Source organism: Salmo salar, chromosome 28 (assembly GCF_965601325.2).
Source record: "Salmo salar chromosome 28, fSalSal1, whole genome shotgun sequence".
Classification (NCBI taxonomy): domain Eukaryota; kingdom Metazoa; phylum Chordata; class Actinopteri; order Salmoniformes; family Salmonidae; genus Salmo; species Salmo salar.
The window spans coordinates 40,033,020-40,056,706 of record NC_138318.1 but is presented as its reverse complement, the minus strand read 5'-3'; the positions used below and the strand labels follow the sequence as shown (position 1 = coordinate 40,056,706).

Below are 23,687 nucleotides of genomic sequence, written 5' to 3'. Positions count from 1 at the left end.
CACTACCTGTTCCATTTTTGTATAGCTTGATAACTCACAAAATGCCCTCACCATCATAACCAATTCAAGCATGACGTCTTTGTTCATTGCCAGTATGGGGGACAAAAACACTAACGAACACTCTGACCTTTGCCCTTTCGTGCACTTTTTTGTTTTCTTACTAGCCCTGACTTTGCTCATAGCTGCTTTATTTAGGAAAAGTTGTACTTTTAATACTATGACTGTGATATGTGGTTGCTCTGGATAAGTCATGGTTTCCCAAACTTGGTCCCAAGGTACATGTTTAGTTTTTGTTGTTATTGCCTTATCACTACACAGCTGATTCAATAATCAAAGCTTATTGGTTAGTTGAATCAGCTGTGTAGTGATAGGGCGAGAACCAAAAGGTGGGGCCCCACGGGGGGGCCCCAGGACCATGTTTAGGGAGCCCTGTTGTAAATGACTAAAACATTTAAATGAGGTGTGGAGGAAAAGGGAAAGTAGCATTACTTAATAAATGCATCACTGACTAGGTGAAAATGGAATCTAAGAACCGTGCCAAAATAACATCGAATTGATCAAAAATACAGTGTAGACATTGTTAATGTTGTAAATGGCTGTTGTAGCTGGAAACGGCAGATTTTTTTTTTATGGGATATCTACATAGGCGTTGTACGAGATCTTCAGTTTCTTGGCAATTTCTCGCATGGAATAGCCTTCATTTCTTCATAGTCGCCCATTATCAGCAACCATCACTCCTGTGCTCCAATGGCACGTTGTGTTAACTAATTGTTGAGACTGGTGTTTTGTGGGTACTATTTAATGAAGCTGCCAGTTGAGGACTTGTGAGGCGTCTGTTTCTCAAAGTAGACACTAAAGTACATGTCCTCTTGCTCAGTTGTGCACCAGGGCCTCCCATTCCTCTTTCTATTCTGGTTAGAGCCAGTTTGCGTTGTTCTGTGAAGGGAGTAGTACACAGCGTTGTAAGAGATCTTCAGTTTCTTGGCAATTTCTCACATGGAATAGCCTTCATTTCTCAGAACAAGAATAGACTGAGTTTCAGAAGAAAGTTATTTGTTTCTAGCCATTTTGAGCCTGTAATCAAATCCACAAATGCTGATGCTCCAGATACTCAACTAGTCTAAAGAAGGCCAGTTTGATTGCTTCTTTAATTAGCACAACAGTTTTCAGCTGTGCTAACATAATTGCAAAAGGGTTTTCTAATGATCAATTAGCCTTTTTAAATTGACAAACTTGGATTAGCTAACACAACATGCCATTGGAACACAGGAGTGATGGTTGCTGATAATGGGCCTCTGTACGGCTATGTAGATATTCCATTCAAAATAAGCCATTTCCAGCTACAATAGTCATTTACAACATTAACAATGTCTACACTGTATTTCTGATCAATTTCATGTTATTTTAATGGACAAAAATGTGCTTTTCTTTAAAAAACAAGGACATTTCTAAGTGACCGCAAGCTTCTGAACGGTAGTGTATGTTGTAATTTTTCTGAGGGGTTAAGCGTTCGGGTAGTGCCTCACTGTTTCAGTCCATTTTCTTATGTTTGGTGCCTAATGAACATGCCCATGATGACGTGAGTCTTCAGGATGTGAAAAGCCTCTGACTCTGGCAAGAGTGCAGAAACAGTCTTGTACCCAGGCTAAAGCCTGGCTATCAAATGCAATCCACTTCCCATTGTGTCACAGAAGCTGGGCAACTAGAAAGAGCTATGGACATCATATGACCTTTCTTCATTAATTTCTGCACTGTGTCCTGGAGGTTTGAAGCCCCCCCAAGGGGCCCGCGGCAGGGTCCATTGAAAGGCTCCGGATCCTTCTTCAAGGCTGTGGGCCTCACCACGTCAGTGTCCCGTTCCAGATGAACCAGCAAGCCCGTGATGATACCAGGAGCGATATCTTGTACGTAGTAGTTTCTCTCCAAGGTTCTTCAAGCCTCTAACTACAGCACCCCGTTCCATCAACATCTCCACTGTGTGTCACAGAGCTTCCGCGGTCTTCCTTTGTCTTTGCGTGGCTTTCAAGATAAGGGAAAGCTCATACCGAGGCATGTAAAGTACAGACAATAATACAGTTTAAACGTCCAGACATTAACGACATTCTCTGAGTGTCAAGATGCTATGTTGAGAAATGAGGGGGTTCAGAACATTATAGATAACGTAAAATACATACGCCGGACTTTACCAAAAATGGAGGGTGAGGTAGGGGGCTTAAACCGTTTTGCATAAGAATACTGTGACTAGGGCTTTCACAGACTAAAAAAAATATTGGTCAAACCAAGAGTTGTTTGTTCTTTCGACCAATCAACTGGTCTAAAATTTAAAACGTGTATTTTTCCATACATAAGCAATAATAAAATCAACTACATGTAGGTGCTGAGCTTGTCTGATGCTTTAAGCACACTGTGATTAAATCGTTAAGACACACAAATGACTTAAGAGGGAGCCAGAGATCAAGATGTTCAAACCAGAAGAGAAAAAACCTATTCTCCAACCACCTCTTGCCGCTGCCTGCTGGCCTTTGCAGATTCTGCCATTACGCTCCTGAAGTTGTGGTAACCAGGTGTCGGAAACCTTTTCAATTGAAGTACCAATTTATCTTACCATTTTGACCGATCTGCATGCCAGTTATGATTTTCATATGCACATTTTCGTGGAACAGTTTAAATTATTTTATAATAAATTCTTTGTATCTCAAAATCATTGTCATGTGGTTAATCAAAATGTATATCTAAATGAAAATTAGACAAATCTAAAAGTAACTTCTATTGCGATTGCCAATGATGTAAAAATAGCCTACATAAAGCCAACAAATAAAAACATTGCAGCATGCAGGTGGAAGATATCCTGATAACAATAAATCACATTGACTACACATGGCTTGTCTGCAAGGAACTTGAAAACATTGTATCAACTGTCAACTTGGTTTATCCTGAAGCTTGCACTGACAAACTAATATCCTGGGCCCTCAGAGTTTCCGGGGCCAGTGAGCTTCGGGCTGTTGGCTATTTATGGATAAGGGATAAGAAGTAATCAGGTAGGCCTATTTGTTGACGTTTCGACCGGTTCAGAGCATGATATTCCCCCCCCGCCCCTTTCACACCTGCATGGTTATGGAAAGATTTTTCTAATAGGCTACGTTGGAGGAACTATTGTCATTCTCAATGGATGTAAAAACAGACTTTGTTTACTTGCTGTTTGAGGTGAAGAAAAATGTTACTTTGAGAAGCTCCACAGCTCATTATTGGTGATGAGTTAAGACAATCAGAAATACAATCAGATCCCCAAATGGGCACATTTATAAGCCTACATTTGCATACAGGCCAGGTAGTGTAAGCCTACTTCTATGCATAATCAGGTGCACATCCTTACTCAACATTGACAGGAGCGCTCCAAACAAAACACAATTAATAAATTGACAACTAGTAAATAGACATGAAATTAACCAAAAACTTGTTTCTCACAAGTGTAGCATAGGTTGTGTGTGCTCTCTGCAAACAACGTGTCCACTCCGACAATGAAAACGGTAAATGACTGTAATAATTGTATATTGAATGTATTAACAGAAGTTACCGTAAGCAAACAAACATCGTAGATAAGAAATGATGGTAAATGTACTTGTCACGCTCACTGTCCTCAAACTCCCTGTCATAAATCAGCCAAGGCGCAGCGTGCCTGTAATTCCACATCCTTTATTGAAGTGAAACTGAACAAAACAATAAACAGGTCAACAGAAATGACCGTGGCGCACACAAAACACACACAGAAATAATAATTACCCACAAACACAGGTGGGGGAAAAGGCTGCCTAAGTATGATTCCCAATCAGAGACAACGATAGACAGCTGCCTCTGATTGGGAACCATACCCGGCCAAAACAAAGAAATACGAAAACTAGATTGCCCACTCCACATCACACCCTGACATAACCAAATAAAGACGGCTCTCTAAGGTCAGGGCGTGACAGTACTGCTGTCGATCAATGTTCCCCCTGGGGGGGGGGGGGGGGCACTCAGCAAATTTCAGGTCTACTGAACACAAACTTGAATGTTGTGAAAATTCTATGCAACTTCTTGAGCGCGTTTACTGTGAACACTGAGGCTGTACCTGCTTTAAGTCACAGTTATAACAGTGGCCAAGTAGGCTACTATAGGCTATTTTGATCATAACGTAGGCCTATCAGAGTGGACTACTATCAAAAACAATGGAGAAAATGCATCCCATAATATTTTTAACATGGAAATAGCTGTTCTATCATTCAGCCAACAGTAGCAGCCAATGTGTGGTGTTCAATGTAGGCCTACATTCCATGAGACTTTTGGAGAAAAAAAATACATGTAGGGATTGTGTTTATTTGATCACAATTCGCACAGTAGAGGGGAAACGTTGACAGTGTTAACTAAAGGGGAAAAATAGACAGTTGAGCGAAGGTCAATCTTGTGCTTCTCTGCACCGGCGGATGTTTCTTCTTCTTCTTCTTGGGAACTGCACGCCAGCGCAGCTTAGAGGGAATGTTTCTGGTGATACTGGTGTGCCAGCCAATGGATTAGTCAGCTGAGACAGGGGCATCAATCAAGATGTGCCATAACATTATACACTGCTCAAAAAAATAAAAGGAACACTTAAACAACACAATGTAACTCCAAGTCAATCACACTTCTGTGAAATCAAACTGTCCACTTAGGAAGCAACACTGATTGACAATACATTTCACATGCTGTTGTGCAAATGGAATAGACAACAGGTGGAAATTATAGGCAATTAGCAAGACACCCCCAATAAAGGAGTGGTTCAGCAGGTGGTGACCACAGACCACTTCTCAGTTCCTATGCTTCCTGGCTGATGTTTTGGTCACTTTTGAATGCTGGTGGTGCTTTCACTCTAGTGGTAGCATGAGACGGAGTCTACAACCCACACAAGTGGCTCAGGCAGTGCAGCTCATCCAGGATGGCACATCAATGCGAGCTGGTGCAAGAAGGTTTGCTATGTCTGTCAGCGTAGTGTCCAGAGCATGGAGGCGCTACCAGGAGACAGGCCAGTACATCAGGAGACGTGGAGGAGGCCGTAGGAGGGCAACAACCCAGCAGCAGGACCGCTACCTCCGCCTTTGTGCAAGGAGGAGCAGGAGGAGCACTGCCAGAGCCCTGCAAAATGACCTCCAGCAGGCCACAAATGTGCATGTGTCTGCTCAAATGGTCAGAAACAGACTCCATGAGGGTGGTATGAGGGCCTGACGTCCACAGGTGGGGGTTGTGCTTACAGCCCAACACCGTGCAGGACGTTTGGCATTTGCCAGAGAACACCAAGATTGGCAAATTCGCCACTGGCGCCCTGTGCTCTTCACATATGAAAGCAGGTTCACACTGAGCACGTGACAGACGTGACAGAGTCTGGAGACGCCGTGGAGAACGTTCTGCTGCCTGCAACATCCTCCAGCATGACCGGTTTGGCGGTGGGTCAGTCATGGTGTGGGGTGGCATTTCTTTGGGGGGCCGCACAGCCCTCCATGAGCTCGCCAGAGGTAGCCTGACTGCCATTAGGTACCGAGATGAGATCCTCAGACCCCTTGTGAGACCATATGCTGGTGCGGTTGGCCCTGGGTTCCTCCTAATGCAAGACAATGCTAGACCTCATGTGGCTGGAGTGTGTCAGCAGTTCCTGCAAGAGGAAGGCATTGATGCTATGGACTGGCCCGCCCGTTCCCCAGACCTGAATCCAATTGAGCACATCTGGGACATCATGTCTCGCTCCATCCACCAACGCCACGTTGCACCACAGACTGTCCAAGAGTTGGCGGATGCTTTAGTCCAGGTCTGGGAGGAGATCCCTCAGGAGACCATCCGCCACCTCATCAGGAGCATGCCCAGGCGTTGTAGGGAGGTCATACAGGCACGTGGAGCCCACACACTACTGAGCCTCATTTTGACTTGCAAATTTCAGGTCTACTGAATGGAAACTTGAATGTTGTGAAAATTCTATGCAACTTCTTGAGCGTGTTTACTGTGAACACTGAGGCTGTACCTGCTTTAAGTCACAGTTATAACAGTGGCCAAGTAGGCTACTATAGGCTATTTTGATCATAACGTAGGCCTATCAGAGTGGACTACCATCAAAAACAATGGAGAAAATGCATCCCATAATATTTTTAACATGGAAATAGCTGTTCTATCATTCAGCCAACAGTAGCAGCCAATGGGTGGTGTTCAATGTAGGCCTACATTCCATGAGACTTTTGAGGGAAAAAAATACATGCAGGGATTGACATTACCCTGTTCATCCTCTGATGTGTTGTTTGACGCAAGAAACCACTTTACAAAATAAATGTCATGATTATTCCCATACTATTATTACAGAGAATCAGACAAATTATGCTACCCTCTGCCTATTGGCTACTTAGCTTATTTAAGCATGTCTCAAAGTACAACACTGCCCTTTACAAAAGAAAATATTTGTACCTGCTGCTACATGCAGCTCTTGCTTTGACATCCAAACAAGCACATCTACTCAAGACCACTCATGCTGTAAACACAGTCCAGTTCGAAGTGAATGGCACAGATCCATATATGGCAATGGTTTATTTGCATACAGGCCTACTGCAGCTCTGATTGGTTAGGGCGCACCGGTCTGTGTAGAGTATGGGCCTGAGTATCTTCTGTCAATGCAATAGAATCCTTCCTGCTAGAGAAGACAGCCTGTAGTTAATGTTTGCTGCCGGGCAAAAGAGACCCTGTGGTGTTAAAAAGGTGGATTTTGTCGTGTTTATTTCCACAGTTATAAACTGTACGACACAAGTCTTAAGGAAATCGAAGAAACTGGACATTATTGTGGCTGCGGCAGAAAAGTTTTTGGGACTGGTGCCGGAAGACCCGCCCTCCCAGGTTCCCCTTGAGCTTGTTAACGGATCAGATCTGTTTTATTGATCATTTTTTTTAACAGAAAAATTGTTTGATTTAGTTTAGTTTATTTTTGTAGATGTTTTTGTATTTTGTAAAATTTTTGTGGGAATCCTGTTTCCATCCCGAACAGTAGGTGGCAGAACGCACATTAAATTGTGCTCTCGCCAACATACCATAGAAGAAGACGACAACTTCCGCGTTTCTCTTCCACACACAAGCGTGGTAAAAAAATGGCGGAGCAAAATTCCGTGCCGAGTGATCTTTACAAGCATGTATATTCATTTCTACTAGAGAACAAGTTTACCAAGGCTGCTCAACAGTTCATCAAACAAGCGAAAGTGGTAGGCCCTATATTCTGTATTACGTCTCTATTTAACAGTTGTTTTGTTTACCTCTTATTAAAGCTAGCTCGGTGAGCTAACGAGCTACGCAGGAGGCGCACGTCGCGGGGCTTTAACACGTGTGATTCCAACCCACCAACTTTGAATGACAATACACTTTTTTGTATGTTAGACAAGTGACGGGTGCATTTTATTTTTTTTAAATGTTTACTTTTTATCAATTTCCATCACCGAATTTATTGGACCGACTACATAGTTAGCTAACGTACGTTAACATATTAAAATAAAATATCTCTGGCGAGCCCGCAAGGCTAAGAAATGCGTTGATTCCTGCCCCCCCAACGAGCCTTTGTTTACAGACCGCAACGACCCGTCGGTATCCTTGTATCAACCAAATGTAAACTAGCAGTCTGTTATTAACAGTGGCTCGTTGTAGGACGAAGCAGAGAAATGTCGTGTGTAGTGATGTACAGGTTAACCTGCGTGGTGGCTGGGTTTAGGGTCTTCAAATATTGTGTGGATTAAAAGTGGGCGCCCTGATTAAAAATTAACGATACACACACACACAAATCCACAAATGTATATATCTTATGGAGTTTATATCTATACACTACATTTTGAATTTGTCTTGCCTTATTTTTCTAGGCTGTATGGCATTAGTGCTGTAAACTTAAATTTCCTACACGCCAATTACTAAACTTTTAGGAATTTGTAGAACAAGTACGGACAATGTCGGGGGCTTAATTCTATAACAGAAACGCTGCGACATGGAGAGTTGAAGAGGGACAGACAATTAATTTTTAGTAATGATTTAGTTAAGTGCTAAATGAGGATGATAGCCGTCAATGTTATGTGGTTTGACAGTCACAAAGACAGGGACTTTAAATAGGGCTATGGCAAGTTAAGGGAACTGTTGCCTACTGTTCAGATGGGTTAAATGGAAATCTGGACATTGACTGTAGGTCTTTTAACCTCACCTTTTAATATTAACTCCTGCAGAATTAAACATTTCTTGCAGTAAAATGATTCACCGAATGTTGGCAGCATTTAGACTCAGGAACAGGAGTGGAGTCATAAAAGCTGATAGTATTTCTACCACAGTTAGGGACCGTCTGTAAAGGTGCTATCTTTATCAGCGTCATAAAAGCTGATAGTATTTCTACCACAGTAAGGGACCGTCTGTAAAGGTGCTATCTTTATCAGCGTCATAAAAGCTGATAGTATTTAAATGTCATAAAATATTGCATTCAAGCTGAACTGAAATCTTATCAGAAACATGTCGGGTCGTTTTCACAGCTTTCTATGTCCTTACAACCGTTCAAACTGATGTCGTTTGGAACATTTTGCACAGAAAAGCATTTTCTCCCCGGTCCCTGAATGTCTTTGTGCCTTGAAAGAAGCAGAGATGACAGAGAACTTTACCAACGTCAACTAGATTGAAGCATTCATTTCGTTCTATAGATTTTTTATTTTTTTTACATTATTGAGAGAAAAAAAAGAGGTTGATTTAGTCTTCTAGGGTAACATATGTTTCAAGTTGACTGACCAATAGCCTACCAAAATGTCTGAAATCATAAGTAGAAAAATATCTAAATTAGCTCCCTCAAAAATCCTGCACCAGGTCAAAATATCGTTCCACCCTCTGACTGTAGCCTACAGTGGATTTTCTATATCGAATCAAATTTTATTGGTCACATAACACATGGTTACCAGGTGTTAATGGCCACATACACCTGGTTAGCAGATGTTAATGCGAGTGTAGCGAAATGCTTGTGCTTTCTGGTTCCAACAGTGCAGTAATATCTAACAAGTAATCTAACAATTCCCAACGACTACCTAATATACACAAATCTAAAAGGGTGAATGAGAATATGTACATATAAATATATGGATGAGCGATGGCTGAGCGGCATAGGCAAGGTGCAATAGATGGTATAAAATACACTATATACATACGAGTAATGTAAGATATGTAAACATGATTAAAGTGGCATTGTTAGCGTGTAATAGGATCGAATGTGGGCTTGAGATTTTCACCATTACATGTAGTGAGGTTATTAGTAACTGTGGGTGAATAAAGGGCACAGCTAGTTTGTAGCTAACCAGATTAACGTGTCGGCCCTGGCATTGCTTGTTTTATGGATAGATTTGGATTGCAGTTGGAACATTGATAACGTTAAATAATCGAGAACTTGACTAGTTGCATTATGCCGTTCAATATGTCTTCCATGCATGAGAAACTTGTTTTGTAGCTAAAAAAATCCATTGTTCAGCATTTCTTCCCGTATCATGAAAACATGTTGGCTAGAAACCTGCAAAGATAATAAACTGGCAGATTTTTTTGTTAATGATTTTTTTTTCCTTTTTTACAACAGCCACCCCAGAATGAAAAACAAGATGCCGGTCTGCTTGACATATTCAACTTCTGGGTGAAGTAAGTAGTTAGTACACTCAATCTGATTTCATCCCTTCAATGTATTGTCCACCGCTTGGCTGGCGGGAATGACAGCCTGTATATTACAATCCTCCATTTTCCCAGAGTTCCTGGGGGCTAAACCATGAACCTCAAATACCGTTGTCTTTGTGTAATTTAGTGTCAATGGATCAGAATGTTACTTTGCGATTCTTTGTGGCTAGTTTTGAATTCCACTCACTGCTCTGTTTGTGCCTTTTTCAGGTCTCCTGAAGCTAAGAAACGGAAGGCGCTGCCCAACGGTCCTGGAACAAGTGACAGGCCGTCTGCTAAGAAGGCAAAGACTGCAGAGAGCTCCAGTGAGGAGTCGAGCAGTGATGAGGAGGAAGCTGCAGCACCTGCCAAGGCCACACCCACAGGTACTCTCTCACCCTTTCAGTGTATCCCATTTAACAGATACTTTTATCCAAAGCAACATGGGGTAGTGCGTGTATAAAGTACATACGGTCTTTGGTATTATTGTGTGTAGCTACGTTTGCTAGTTAGCAAGCATGCCCATAGAGAGAACATTGCATTGTGGGTTTTGTAGTCTTGAGCTGCAACAGATTTCCACAACGATTTTCCATGTTACTAACCAACCTTATTATAACAGCAAAACTAAACATTTGTTCACAAAATAAATATTGTTCTCTTGATATTAGTGTTATTTAACACTGTAGATTTAAAGGAATGAGTGGTTTTGTTTGTTTCTGTTAAGGTCCCAAGGACCGTATGTTAAAAGTGTAAGTTTTCATGTACATTGAAATGCTTTTCTCAAACTCAAAACCCAACAATGTAAAGGTAGACTGGCTCTGACAGCCAAATACTCCCATCTTAACGTGAATCGATTCTCAATTGCAAGCAAACTACGGCCCACCCGTTCAATCCGTCCCTCGGGAGGTTTGTGTAAAAATACATTATATATACAGTACCAGTCAAAAGTTTGGACACACCTACTCATTCCAGGGTTTTTCATAATTTTTTACAATTATTTTCAAAATTGTACATTAAAAGTGAAAACACAATATGAAATACAAATGCAAATAGTCCGGGTAGCCATTTGGTTACCTGTTCAGGAGTCTTATGGCTTGGGGGTAAAAACTGTTGAGAAGCCTTTTTGTCCTAGACTTGGCGCTCCGGTACCGCTTGCCATGCGGTAGTAGAGAGAACAGTCTATGACTGGGGTCTTTGACAAATTTCAGGGCCTTCCTCTGACACCGCCTGGTGTAGAGGTCATGGATGGCAGGCAGCTTTGCCCCAGTGATGTACTGGGCCGTACGCACTACCCTCTGTAGTGCCTTGCGGTCGGAGTCCGAGCAATTGCCGTACCAGGCAGGGATGCAACCAGTCAGGATGCTGTTGATGTTGCAGCTGTAGAACCTTTTGAGGATCTCAGGACCCATGCCAAATCTCTTTAGTTTCCTGAGGGGGAATAGGCTTTGTCGTGCCCTCTTCACGGCTGTCTTGGTGTGTTTGGACCATGATAGTTTGTTGGTGATGTGGACACCAAGAAACTTGAAGCTCTCAACCTGCTCCACTACAGCCCTGTCAATGAGAATGGGGGCGTGCTCGGCCCTCCTTTTCCTGTAGTCCACAATCATCTCCTTAGTCTTGGTTACGTTGAGGGATAGGTTGTTATTCTGGCACCACCCGGCCAGGTCTCTGACCTCCTCCCTATAGGCTGTCTCGTCGTTGTCGGTGATCAGGCCTACCACTGTTGTCGTCTGCAAACTTAATGATGGTGTTGGAGTCGTGCCTGGCCTTGCAGTCGTGGGTGAACAGGGAGTAGAGGGGGCTGAGCACGCACCCCTGAGGGGCTCCAGTGTTGAGGATCAGCGTGGCAGATGTGTTGCTACCTACCCTCACCACCTGGGGGCGGCCCGTCAGGAAGTCCAGGATCCAGTTGCAGAGGGAGGTGTTTAGTCCCAGGTTCCTTAGCTTAGTGATGATCCTTGAGGGCATTACGGTATTGAACGCTGAGCTGTAGTCAATGAATAGCATTCTCACCTAGGTGTTCCTTTTGTCCAGGTGGGAAAGGGCAGTGTGGAGTGCAATAGAGATTACATCATCTGTGGATCTGTTTGGGCAGTATGCAAATTGGAGTGGGTCTAGGGTTTCTTGGATAATGGTGTTCATGGTAACTCGCACATAAGCATGGAGGCTGCTGGTGTACACCGCTGCAGTTGGTGTTGCCTACATCGACTGATGTAGCCTTTCGAGCCAATTACAGAATGTGACGACAGAACATAAGCAAATCGTACAATCTGGCCAGGTTATCAAGTTTGTAATTAGTTAACATCGCACAGTTTGACGTGATAATCGTAACACTATTGCACACAGTCCATGCAACTTATGGGACTTGTTAACCTCTCTAGGGTATGTGGGACGAAATCGTCCTACTACTCAACAGCCAGTGGAATCCCGTGGCGCGATATTCAAATACCTTAGAAATGCTATTACTTCAATTTCTCAAACGTATGACTATTTTACACCATTTTAAAGACAAGACTCTCGTTAATCTAACCACACTGTCCGATTTCAAAAAGGCTTTACAACGAAAGCAAAACATTAGATTATGTCAGCAGAGTACCCAGCCAGAAATAATCAGACACCCATTTTTCAAGCTAGCATATAATGTCACAAAAACCCAGAAGACAGCTAAATGCAGCACTAACCTTTGATCTTCATCAGATGACAACCCTAGGACATTATGTTATACAATACATGCATGTTTTGTTCAATCAAGTTCATATTTATATCAAAAACCAGCTTTTTACATTAGCATGTGACGTTCAGAACTAGCATACCCACCGCAAATTTCCGGTAAATTTACTAAATTACTCACGATAAACGTTCACAAAAAACATAACAATTATTTTAAGAATTATAGATACAGAACTCCTTTATGCAATCGCTATGTCCGATTTTTAAAATAGCTTTTCGGCAAAAGCACATTTTGCAATATTCTGAGTAGATAGCTCGCCATCACGGGCTAGCTATTTTGGCACTCACCAAACTCCGATTTACTATAAGAAAAATTGGATTACCTTTGCTGTTCTTCGTCAGAATGCACTCCCAGGACTTCAACTTCATCCACAAATGTTGGTTTGGTTCCAAATAATCCATAGTTATGTTCAAATATCCTCTGTTTTGTTCTTGTGTTCAAGACACTATCCGAACGGTGACGCGCGGATGCGTATCGTGACAAAAAATGTCTAAATATTCCATTACCGTACTTCGAAGCATGTCAAATGCTGTTTAAAATCAATTTTTATGCAATTTTTCTCCTAAGAAAGCGATAATATTCTGACCGGGAAACCCTGTTTTCGTTCAAAGACTCAAAATCTAAAATGGACTCTTCACGTGCATGCGCGCCCCCGTCTCATTGTTCTCAGATCGACCACTTACCAAATGCGCTACTGTTTTTCAGCCATGGGCTGCAAAGTCATCATTCAACGTTCTGGCGCCTTCTGAGAGCCTATGGGAGCCGTAGGAAGTGTCACGTTACAGCAGAGATCCTTTGTTTTCAATAAAGAGAGTGTAGAAGGCCAAGAAATGGTCAGAGAGGGCACTTCCTGTACAGAATCTTCTCAGGTTTTTGCCTGCCATAAGAGTTCTGTTATACTCACAGACACCATTCAAACAGTTTTAGAAACTTTAGGGTGTTTTCTATCCAAATCAAACAACTATATGCATATTCTAGTTTCTGGGCAGTAGTAATAACCAGATTAAATCGGGTACGTTTTTTTATCCGGCCGTGCAAATACTGCCCCCTACCCTAGAGAGGTTAAATAAGCACATTTGTACTCAACTTATTTAGGCTTGCCATAACAAAGGGGTTGAATACTTACTGAGTCAAGAGATTTAATCTTTTCGTATTTAAAAAAATAAATAATTTGTAAACATTTCTAGAAACATAATTATATTTTTACGTTATGGGGTGTTGTGGGTAGGCCAGTGACACAAAATCTAAATTGAATCCATTTTAAATTCCAACTGTAACAAGAAAATGTTTTAGAAAAAGTCAAGGGGTATGAATACACAGGTGTTTCTCTCTAAATCATGTCCAAACAATTGAATTACCCACAGGTGGACTCCCAAGTTGTAGTTACATCTCAAGGATGTTAAAAAGAACTTGACTACACTTGAGCTCAATGTGGAGTGTTATAGCAAAAGGGGTGTGGTTATGGAAATTAGATATTTCTGTATATATTTGCAAACATTTAAAAAAAAAAAACATGTTTTTCACTTTGTCATTCAGGGTTATTGTGTATAAATGAGTGAGGAGGAAATCAATTTACTACATTTTGAGTTCAGGCTGTAACACAATGTGGAATAAGTGAATATTTTCAAATAACGGCCCTTTTTTTTTGACATTTTTTTTTATTCGCCCACAAATTGATTGTCACTTAGAACATCACCATCTAGCACAGGGAAGGGTAAACCTTTTGGCTGGAGGGCCACATCGGGATTTCAAAAATCAACAGGGGGCCACACAGATCTATTTGGGACCGATTTTTATGTGTGCCCCCCCCCCCCCCCCCCCGAATCGGTATTTTGAAATCCCGACGTGGCCCTCGAGCCAAATGTTTACCCTTCCCTGCGCTAGATGGTGATGTACTAAGAGTTCAGCCAATTGGCAGGAGCGGCGAAAACAGCCTCTGTTTTTAAAGACTCCTGTTCTGACGTGCTCTGAAACCAGACGTCTCGATTACTGGAAAAATGCTGCAGAGAGAAAATACTCGAGTCAGCATATTTTGGTTTGAGTTGGCCTTATATATCGTCAATCAGGCTTCCTATCAATAGGTTTGCAATTCCTGCTTTTCTTACGTCCCCCCTCTATTCATGCATCAGTAATATTGATTCCTAAACCAATAGACTAAATCCTGTCTTTCATTAAAGGGATACTTCAGGATTTTGGCAATGAGGTCCTTTATCTACTTCCCCAGAGTCGGATGAACTTGTGGATACCATTTTTATGTCTCGGTGGCCAGTATAAAGGAAGTTAGCGGTATTAGCGTTAGCGCGATGACTGGAAGTCGATGGGTATCTGCTATGGCTATCTGGAAGTAGATAAAGGGCCTCAATCCCCAAATCCTGAAGTAACTGTTTTACATTGACCTTTAAACCAATATCCTACATTTCTTGATTTTCTATGTTGTCATGAATGCAGCGTGGCAGTGATGGGCGGAGTTGCCCTTTTTGTTGTTGTTCTGTTCCATAATGAGGTTTTTGTATCGTTACCAGCTAAAGCGGCGGAGTCCAGCAGCAGTGATGATTCCAGTGACGAGGAGGCTGCAGCAAAGGTACAGGAACGCTATGTCGTCTTACAACAATGTCACTTTTGACGTTTCTATTGTCACGTTAAAATTGCTAACCGTAGCCCTATGCTGTTTACAGAGCTATAGGAGGGCGAATGAAGAATATATTTGTGTGCACTGATGATGAAGGCAGCTTGTTGTTGAAAACATTTAGTTTGAAATCTGCTCCTCTTCTCTGCTAACAGAAGCCTGCAGCAGCCAAAGCCCCAGTGAAGAGCCCTGTAGTGGCAGCAGCCAAAGCCCCAGTGAAGAGCCCTGTAGTGGCAGCAGCCAGGAAAAAGGACTCCAGCTCTAGCAGTGAGTCATCTGAAGATGAGGCTCCAGCTAAAGCCCCTGTAACTAGTGAGTACATTTCACCTAGCTGGCGAGTACATTTCACCTAGCTGGCGAGTACATTTCACCTAGCTGGCGAGTACATTTCACCTAGCTGGCGAGTACATTTCACCTAGCTGGCGAGTACATTTCACCTAGCTGGCGAGTACATTTCACCTAGCTGGCGAGTACATTTCACCTAGCTGGCGAGTACATTTCACCTAGCTGGCGAGTACATTTCACCTAGCTGGCGAGTACATTTAACCATGTTTACCCTTCCCTGCGCTAGATGGTGATGTACTAAGAGTTCAGCCAATTGGCAGGAGCGGCGAAAACAGCCTCTGTTTTTAAAGACTCCTGTTCTGACGTGCTCTGAAACCAGACGTCTCGATTACTGGAAAAATGCTGCAGAGAGAAAATACTTGAGTCAGCATATTTTGGTTTGAGTTGGCCTTATATCGTCAATCAGGCTTCCTATCAATTGGTTTTGAATTCCTGCTTTTCTTACGTCCCCCCTCTATTCATGCATCAGTAATATTGATTCCTAAACCAGTAGCCTAAATTCTGTCTTTCATTAAAGGGATACATTTCACCTAGCTGGCGAGTACATTTCACCTAGCTGGCGAGTACATTTCACCTAGCTGGCGAGTACATTTCACCTAGCTGGCGAGTACATTTCACCTAGCTGGCGAGTACATTTCACCTAGCTGGCGAGTACATTTCACCATGAGTCCCTTATTTTTTACCTTTATTTAACTAGGCATGTCGGTTAAGAACAAATTCTTATTTACAATGACGGCCAACCCCGGGCCAAACCCTAACCCGTATGACCCTGGGCCAATTGTGTGCCAACCTATGGGACTTTGACTCACGGCCGGTTGTGATACAGCCTGGATTCGAACCAGGGTTTGTAGTGACTCCTCTAGCACTGAGATGCAGTGCCTTACATCACTGCACCACACGGGAGACTGACCAAGACCATATCTTTACAACAGGGTTTCTTAAACTTTTTCGGCCAGGGACCCAAATTAGAAATTCAGTGTTTTCCTGGGACCCAAGCTCATGAAAACATAACCCCCTTTAGTGGGACATTAGTGAGATATTTTTTTTTTGGGTGCCCGCCCCCTCTTGACGGAGGAGAGACTTTTTTTTTAGTTTTTAAAGATAATTTCCTGAAAAGATAAACAACGTGCTCGACTCCACCTAACAAACTTAAATTGGATCCTCGTGTCTATAATCCAAAGAACAGAAATAGGACAGTACTCTGGTAAATAAACTGAAATTGACATATTTTTTTGTGTCACGAATGTTTTGGGTATGAGCCCTTCTTCAGCTAGGCTATGGCAGTCAACAACAATACCACACAGGTGGGCTTCATGATACATTCCCAGTCAGTATTGGCCCAATCAAGAGATCCCAGCAGTTTCATTTCCTACAATTCTACCCATTTTGCCACAGAGCGGAGAGAAAATGCTGTAATAATTTACAGCTGACTTTCTGCAATTTTAGATATTTTGCCATGACTTGTGCCATGTTAATATGATATGCGTGAGAGTGACTAACAAAGTCAATGGGGGGGGCCCCAAGGAGATCAGAGCCCCTGGGCACATGCCAAAGCGTGCCCTGTCAGTATTCAGCCCTGTTAACTACAAGTTTAGATGGCTGGCTAGACTAATTTACCGACATAAAAACGGTGAATTAACATGGTTAATTGGAGTGACTATCAGTGACTGATGTAACAAGAGAATCTGCGGAAGCAAAACCAAATTTCAAAATTGCAGCTTGTGTATTCTACTATTGTAACGCAACAGTAAATTGAGGCCCTACGTGGATTTCTACTTTTCAATTGACATTACAACTTGGATGGAAAATTACTGAGGATAATAGTGGATAATATTGCTACTCCTATTTGCCATGTTTCCAATTTAAGCCTACTCGAAGGTGTGTGGCATCAGGCTTGGTGGGAAGCAAAGGTCATTCCGCTACCCAAGAATAGTAAAGCTCCCTTTACTGGCTCCAATAGCCGACCAATCAGCCTGTTACCAACCCTGAGTAAACTTTTGGGAAAAAAATTGTTTGACCAGCTACAATGCTATTTTACTGTTAACAAAATGACGACAGACTTTCAGCATGCTTATAGGGAAGGACGTTCAACAAGCACAGCACTTACACAAACGGCTGCTTATTGGCTGAGAGAAATTGTGCGGGAGCTGTTTTTTGTTAGACTTTTGACATTATCAATCATAGTCTGATGCTGGAAAAATGTATGTGTGATGGTTTTACACCCCCTGCGATATTGTGGATAAAGAGTTACCTGTCTAACAGAACACAGAGGGTGTTTCTTTAATGGAAGCCTCTCCAGCATAATCCAGGTAGAATCAGGAATTCCCCAGGGCAGCTGTCTAGGTCCCTTACTATTTACAATCTTTACTAATGACATGCCACTGGCCTTGAGTAAAGCTGGCCTTGAGTCGCTATGTACAGTTGAAGTCGGAAGTTTACATACACTTAGGTTGAAGTCATTAACACTTGTTTTTCAACCACTCCACACATTTCTTGTTAACAAACTATAGTTTTGGCAAGTCGGTTAGGACATCTACTTTTGTGCATGACACAAGTAATTATTCCAACAATTGTTTACAGACAGATTATTTCACCTATAATTCACTGTCACAATTCCAGTGGGTCATCAGTTTCCATACACTAAGTTGACTGTGCCTTTAAACAGTGTGGAAAATTCCAGAAAATGATTTCATTGCTTTAGAAGCTTCTGATAGGCTAATTGACATCATTTGAGTCAATTGGAGGTGTACCTGTGGATGTATTTCAAGGCCTACCTTCAAACTCAATGCCTCTTTGCTTGACATCATGGGAAAATCAAATTAAAGCAGCCAAGACCTCAGAAAAGAATTGTAGACCTCCACAAATCTGGTTCATCCATGGGAGCAATTTCCAAACGCCTGAAGGTACCACGTTCATCTGTACAAACAATAGTACACAAGTATAAAAACCATGGGACCACGCAGCCGTCATACCGCTCAGGAAGGAGACGCATTCTGTCTCCTAGAGATGAACGTACTTGGGTGCAAAATGTTGAAATCAATCCCAGAACAACAGCAAAGGACCTTGTGAAGATGCTGGAGGAAACAGGTACAAAAGCATCTATATCCACAGTAGAACAAGTCCTATATCGACATAACCTGAAAGGCCGCTCAGCAAGGAAGAAGCCACTGCTCCAAAACCGCCAATAAAAAGCCAGACTATGGTTTGCAACTACACATGGGGACAAAGATCGTACTATTTGGAGAAATGTCCTCTGCTCTTATGAAACAGAAATAGAACTTTGGTCATAATGACCATCATTATGTTTGGAGGAAAAAGGGGGAGGCTTGCAAGCCAAAGAACACCATCCCAACCGTGAAGCAAGGGGGGGGCGGCATCATGTTGTGGGGGTGCGTTGCTGCAGGAGGGACTGGTGCACTTCACAAAATAGGTGGCATCATGAGGTAGGAAAATTATGTGGATATATTGAAGCAACATCTCAAGACATCAGTCAGGAAGTTAAAGCTTGGTCGCAAATGGGTCTTCCAAATGGACAATGACCACAAGCATACTTCCAAAGTTGTGGCAAAATAGCTTAAGGACATCAAAGTCAAGGTATTGGAGTGGCCATCACAAAGCCCTGACCTCAATCCCATAGAAAATTTGTGGGCAGAACTGAAAAAGCGTGTGCGAGCAAGGAGGCTTACAAACCTGACTTAGTTACACCAGCTCTGTCAAGAGGAATGTCAAGAGGAATGGGCCAAAATTCATCCAACTTATTGTGGGACGCTTGTGGAAGGCTATGATACCAAATACTAATTGAGTGTATGTAAACTTCTGACCCACTGAGAATGTGATGAAAGAAATAAAAGCTGAAATAAATCACTCTCTACTATTATTCTGACATTTCACTTTCTTAAAATAAAGTGGTGATCTTAACTGATCTAAGACAGGGAATTGTTACTAGGATTAAATGTCAGGAATTGTGAAACTGAGCTTAAATGTATTTGGCTAAGGTGTATGTAAACTTCTGACTTCAACTGTATGTTTACTCGGCCATGTCGTGGCCCACTTTAGGTCTTGGGCCGGCACGATACCAGTATCGTTAGTATCATGGCAAGGAAATAAAACAGGAAGTGGATTTGACTTCCATTGGCTCTAATGTTGGAAACAAACATCATTCTGTTGTCATCCAGAGTAACATTTATTTTCTAAGCTGTAGCACACAATATTTTACTAACAGCAGGTTTTTAACCTCTCTAGGGTAGGTGGGATGAAATCGTCCCACCTACTCAACAGCCAGTGGAATCCCGTGGCGCGTTATTCAAATACCTTAGAAATGCTATTACTTCAATTTCTCAAACATATGACTATTTTACACCATTTTAAAGACAAGACTCTCGTTAATCTAACCACACTGTCCGATTTCAAAAAGGCTTTACAACGAAAGCAAAACATTAGATTATGTCAGCAGAGTACCCAGCCAGAAATAATCAGACACCCATTTTTCAAGCTAGCATATAATGTCACACAAACCCAGAAGACAGCTAAATGCAGCACTAACCTTTGATCTTCATCAGATGACAACCCTAGGACATTATGTTATACAATACATGCATGTTTTGTTCAATCAAGTTCATATTTATATCAAAAAACTGCTTTTTACATTAGCATGTGACGTTCAGAACTAGCATACCCACCGCAAACTTCCGGTGAATTTACTAAATTACTCACGATAAACGTTCACAAAAAACATTATTTTAAGAATTATAGATACAGAACTCCTTTATGCAATCGCTATGTCCGATTTTAAAATAGCTTTTCGGCAAAAGCACATTTTGCAATATTCTGAGTAGATAACCCAGCCATCAAATATCCTCTGTTTTGTTCGTGCGTTCAAGACACTATCCGAAGGGTGACGCGCCCGACGCGTTTCGTGACAAAAAAATTCTAAATATTCCATTACCGTACTTCGAAGCATGTCAACCGCTGTTTAAAATCAATTTTTATGCGATTTTTCTCGTAAAAAAGCAATAATATTCTGACCGGGAAACCCTGTTTTCGTTCAAAGACGAAAAAATAAAAACATGGTGTCGCCTTGTGCACGCGCCTCCAGTCTCATTGTTCTCTGATCAACCACTATCCAAATGCGCTACTGTTTTTCAGCCAGGGCCTGCAAAGACATCATTCACCGTTTTGCCACCTTCTGAGAGCCTATGGGAGCCGTAGGAAGTGTCACGTTACAGCAGAGATCCTCAGTTTTCAATAAAGAGAGTGTCGAAGCCCAAGAAATGGTCAGAGAGGGCACTTCCTGTAAGGAATCTTCTCAGGTTTTGGCCTGCCATAAGAGTTCTGTTATACTCACAGACACCATTCAAACAGTTTTAGAAACTTTAGGGTGTTTTCTATCCAAAGCCAATAATTATATGCATATTCAAATTTCTGGGCAGTAGTAATAACCAGATTAAATCGGGTACGTTTTTTTTATCCGGCCGTGCAAATACTGCCCCCTAACCTAGAGAGGTTAAAGGACTGAAGAATTTGGTCTGCTTTGTTTTTTATTTTTGCAATGGCAAAAAAATTCTATACTTGTATTGTCACAACCTTACTTGGTTCCATGACCCATACTTTAAGAAATGCTGCTTGACCCACCATTAGCATGTCTTTGCGTCCCATACTTTAAGAAAGCTGCTTGACGACAGTGCACACATGATCACATATTTTTCTAAACATCTTTTCAATCAGTGTGCTTCTTGGATGTTTACTTGTTTTGTGTACTGACTGTTCTTCTTGCTCTGTAGAAGGAAAGGCTGCAGTCGCGACCCCTAAGGCAGGGACGACTACCAAAGCAGCAGCAGCTCAGAAGAAGGCTGAGTCCAGCAGCAGTGAGGACAGCTCCAGTGAAGACGAAACGCCCACAAAGGTACTGAAACTGATCTACAACACAACACCGCCTCTCACCTTTAGGTGTATTCATTAGTTGCACACCGTTGCTAAACATTTTGCACCGGAAACAGGAGTCTCTATTGGAGAAATTGAGGTAGCTCCCTGTTTCATTTTTCTTCTGTTTGCATCCTAGTGAATACACCCCAGGACAGCTATCTGTTTGGTTGAATACACCCCAGGACAGTTGTCTGTTTGGTTGCGTATGCATCCTAGTGAATACACCCCAGGACAGCTGTCTGTTTGGTTGAATACACCCCAGGACAGCTGTCTGTTTGGTTGAATACACCCCAGGACAGCTGTCTGTTTGGTTGAATACACCCCAGGACAGCTGTCTGTTTGGTTGTGTAGTGAATACATCCTAGTGAATACACACCAGGACAGCTGTCTGTTTGGTTGCGTAGTGAATACATCCTAGGACAGCTGTCTGTTTGGTTGTGTAGTGAATACATCCTAGTGAATACACCCCAGGACAGCTGTCTGTTTGGTTGTGTAGTGAATACATCCTAGTGAATACACCCCAAGACAGCTGTCTGTTTGGTTGAATACACCCCAGGACAGCTGTCTGTTTGGTTGAATACACCCCAGGACAGCTGTCTGTTTGGTTGAATACACCCCAGGACAGCTGTCTGTTTGGTTGAATACACCCCAGGACAGCTGTCTGTTTGGTTGAATACACCCCAGGACAGCTGTCTGTTTGGTTGAATACACCCCAGGACAGCTGTCTGTTTGGTTGAATACACCCCAGGACAGCTGTCTGTTTGGTTGAATACACCCCAGGACAACTGTCTGTTTGGTTGAATACACCCCAGGACAACTGTCTGTTTGGTTGAATACACCCCAGGACAACTGTCTGTTTGGTTGAATACACCCCAGGACAACTGTCTGTTTGGTTGAATACACCCCAGGACAACTGTCTGTTTGGTTGAATACACCCCAGGACAACTGTCTGTTTGGTTGAATACACCCCAGGACAGCTGTCTGTTTGGTTGCGTAGTGAATACATCCTAGGACAGCTGTCTGTTTGGTTGTGTAGTGAATACATCCTAGTGAATACACCCCAAGACAGCTGTCTGTTTGGTTGAATACACCCCAGGACAGCTGTCTGTTTGGTTGAATACACCCCAGGACAGCTGTCTGTTTGGTTGAATACACCCCAGGACAGCTGTCTGTTTGGTTGAATACACCCCAGGACAGCTGTCTGTTTGGTTGTGTAGTGAATACATCCTAGTGAATACACCCCAAGACAGCTGTCTGTTTGGTTGAATACACCCCAGGACAACTGTCTGTTTGGTTGTGTAGTGAATACATCCTAGTGAATACACCCCAAGACAGCTATCTGTTTGGTTGAATACACCCCAGGACAGCTGTCTGTTTGGTTGTGTATGCATCCTAGTGAATACACCCCAGGACAGCTATCTGTTTGGTTGAATACACCCCAGGACAGGTGTTCAAGTTACCATGGGAGCTGTGTTGCCCGTTTCCATCCCTAGGTGTGGCACAGTACCTCCTTGATCTGTCAAACCAGCCTTGTGTGCCACGGTCATACGATGCAGGAATGGAAGAAGGGACACACACTCTATATTGTGGAGTAAATGTCTATATTTTGGGGGGAAATGAAAGAAGGAAAAACATTTTTTTTTATAGCTGGCTTCAACAGTGAAACGCGTTCATAAAATATCTACGTTGTAGATTTTTCATGAAGATGTGTAATTACAAAAACTACCACGGCACTCTTCATATTTGGTTTGAGCTAAAATGCCTTTATTATTTTGGCATGTCCACAAGGGCAATTACAACCACACATTTATGCCTTTAGGCTGCAATGCTTTCTTCAGTGTCTACAAAGTCGCCAGATAAGGGTAAGCTTTGCTTCCAGTACTGACTCAGTCTCTCCTAACAGACCCCTCCAGCTAAGACCCCTGGTCCTGTCAAGACCCCTGGTCCAGCTAAGACCCCTCCAGCTAAGACAGTCGAGTCGAGCAGCGATGACTCTTCTTCAGATGAAGAGGAGACTCCCCCCAGCAAGAAGGCCAAAACAGGTGCGTATTCATGTATAGTAGTATCAAACTGTTTATTATATTTATCTATCAGTACGTCTACATGCCTGATCACAGGTTATTAGGAGAGCGATTAGCCTGAGGCCTATGACCAATAAGTAGGCTTGGGTGGTATACCGAGGTATTTTGACATACCGACAGTGATTTTTCCATTTTTTTTTTCTTTTCACAAAAATTTAATTGAGACATTCACATGTTATGTTTGTTTACAAAGAGAACATGGTGCAAACAGAACTGACGTCCACTGTTGAACAGCACGAGCAAGGTGATTTAAGTTACACTTGAAATTCGCAAACAAATCTTAACTCGGTGCCAAATA

The 23,687-nt window shown here is 42.4% G+C and overlaps 1 protein-coding gene across 1 annotated transcript in view; it reads left to right on the top strand.

Annotated features, from left to right (window-relative positions):
• Positions 1-7,083: 7,083 nt before the first annotated feature.
• The window catches only part of LOC106589953 (uncharacterized), a 39,799-nt gene continuing 23,195 nt past the window's right edge, over positions 7,084-23,687 (top strand). Inside the window, 7 exon segments of the mRNA XM_014180413.3 lie at positions 7,084-7,238; positions 9,614-9,672; positions 9,916-10,070; positions 14,938-14,996; positions 15,197-15,353; positions 21,167-21,288; positions 23,212-23,350. Coding sequence (XP_014035888.3) covers positions 7,128-7,238; positions 9,614-9,672; positions 9,916-10,070; positions 14,938-14,996; positions 15,197-15,353; positions 21,167-21,288; positions 23,212-23,350 — 802 coding nt within the window. The 5' untranslated portion in view covers positions 7,084-7,127.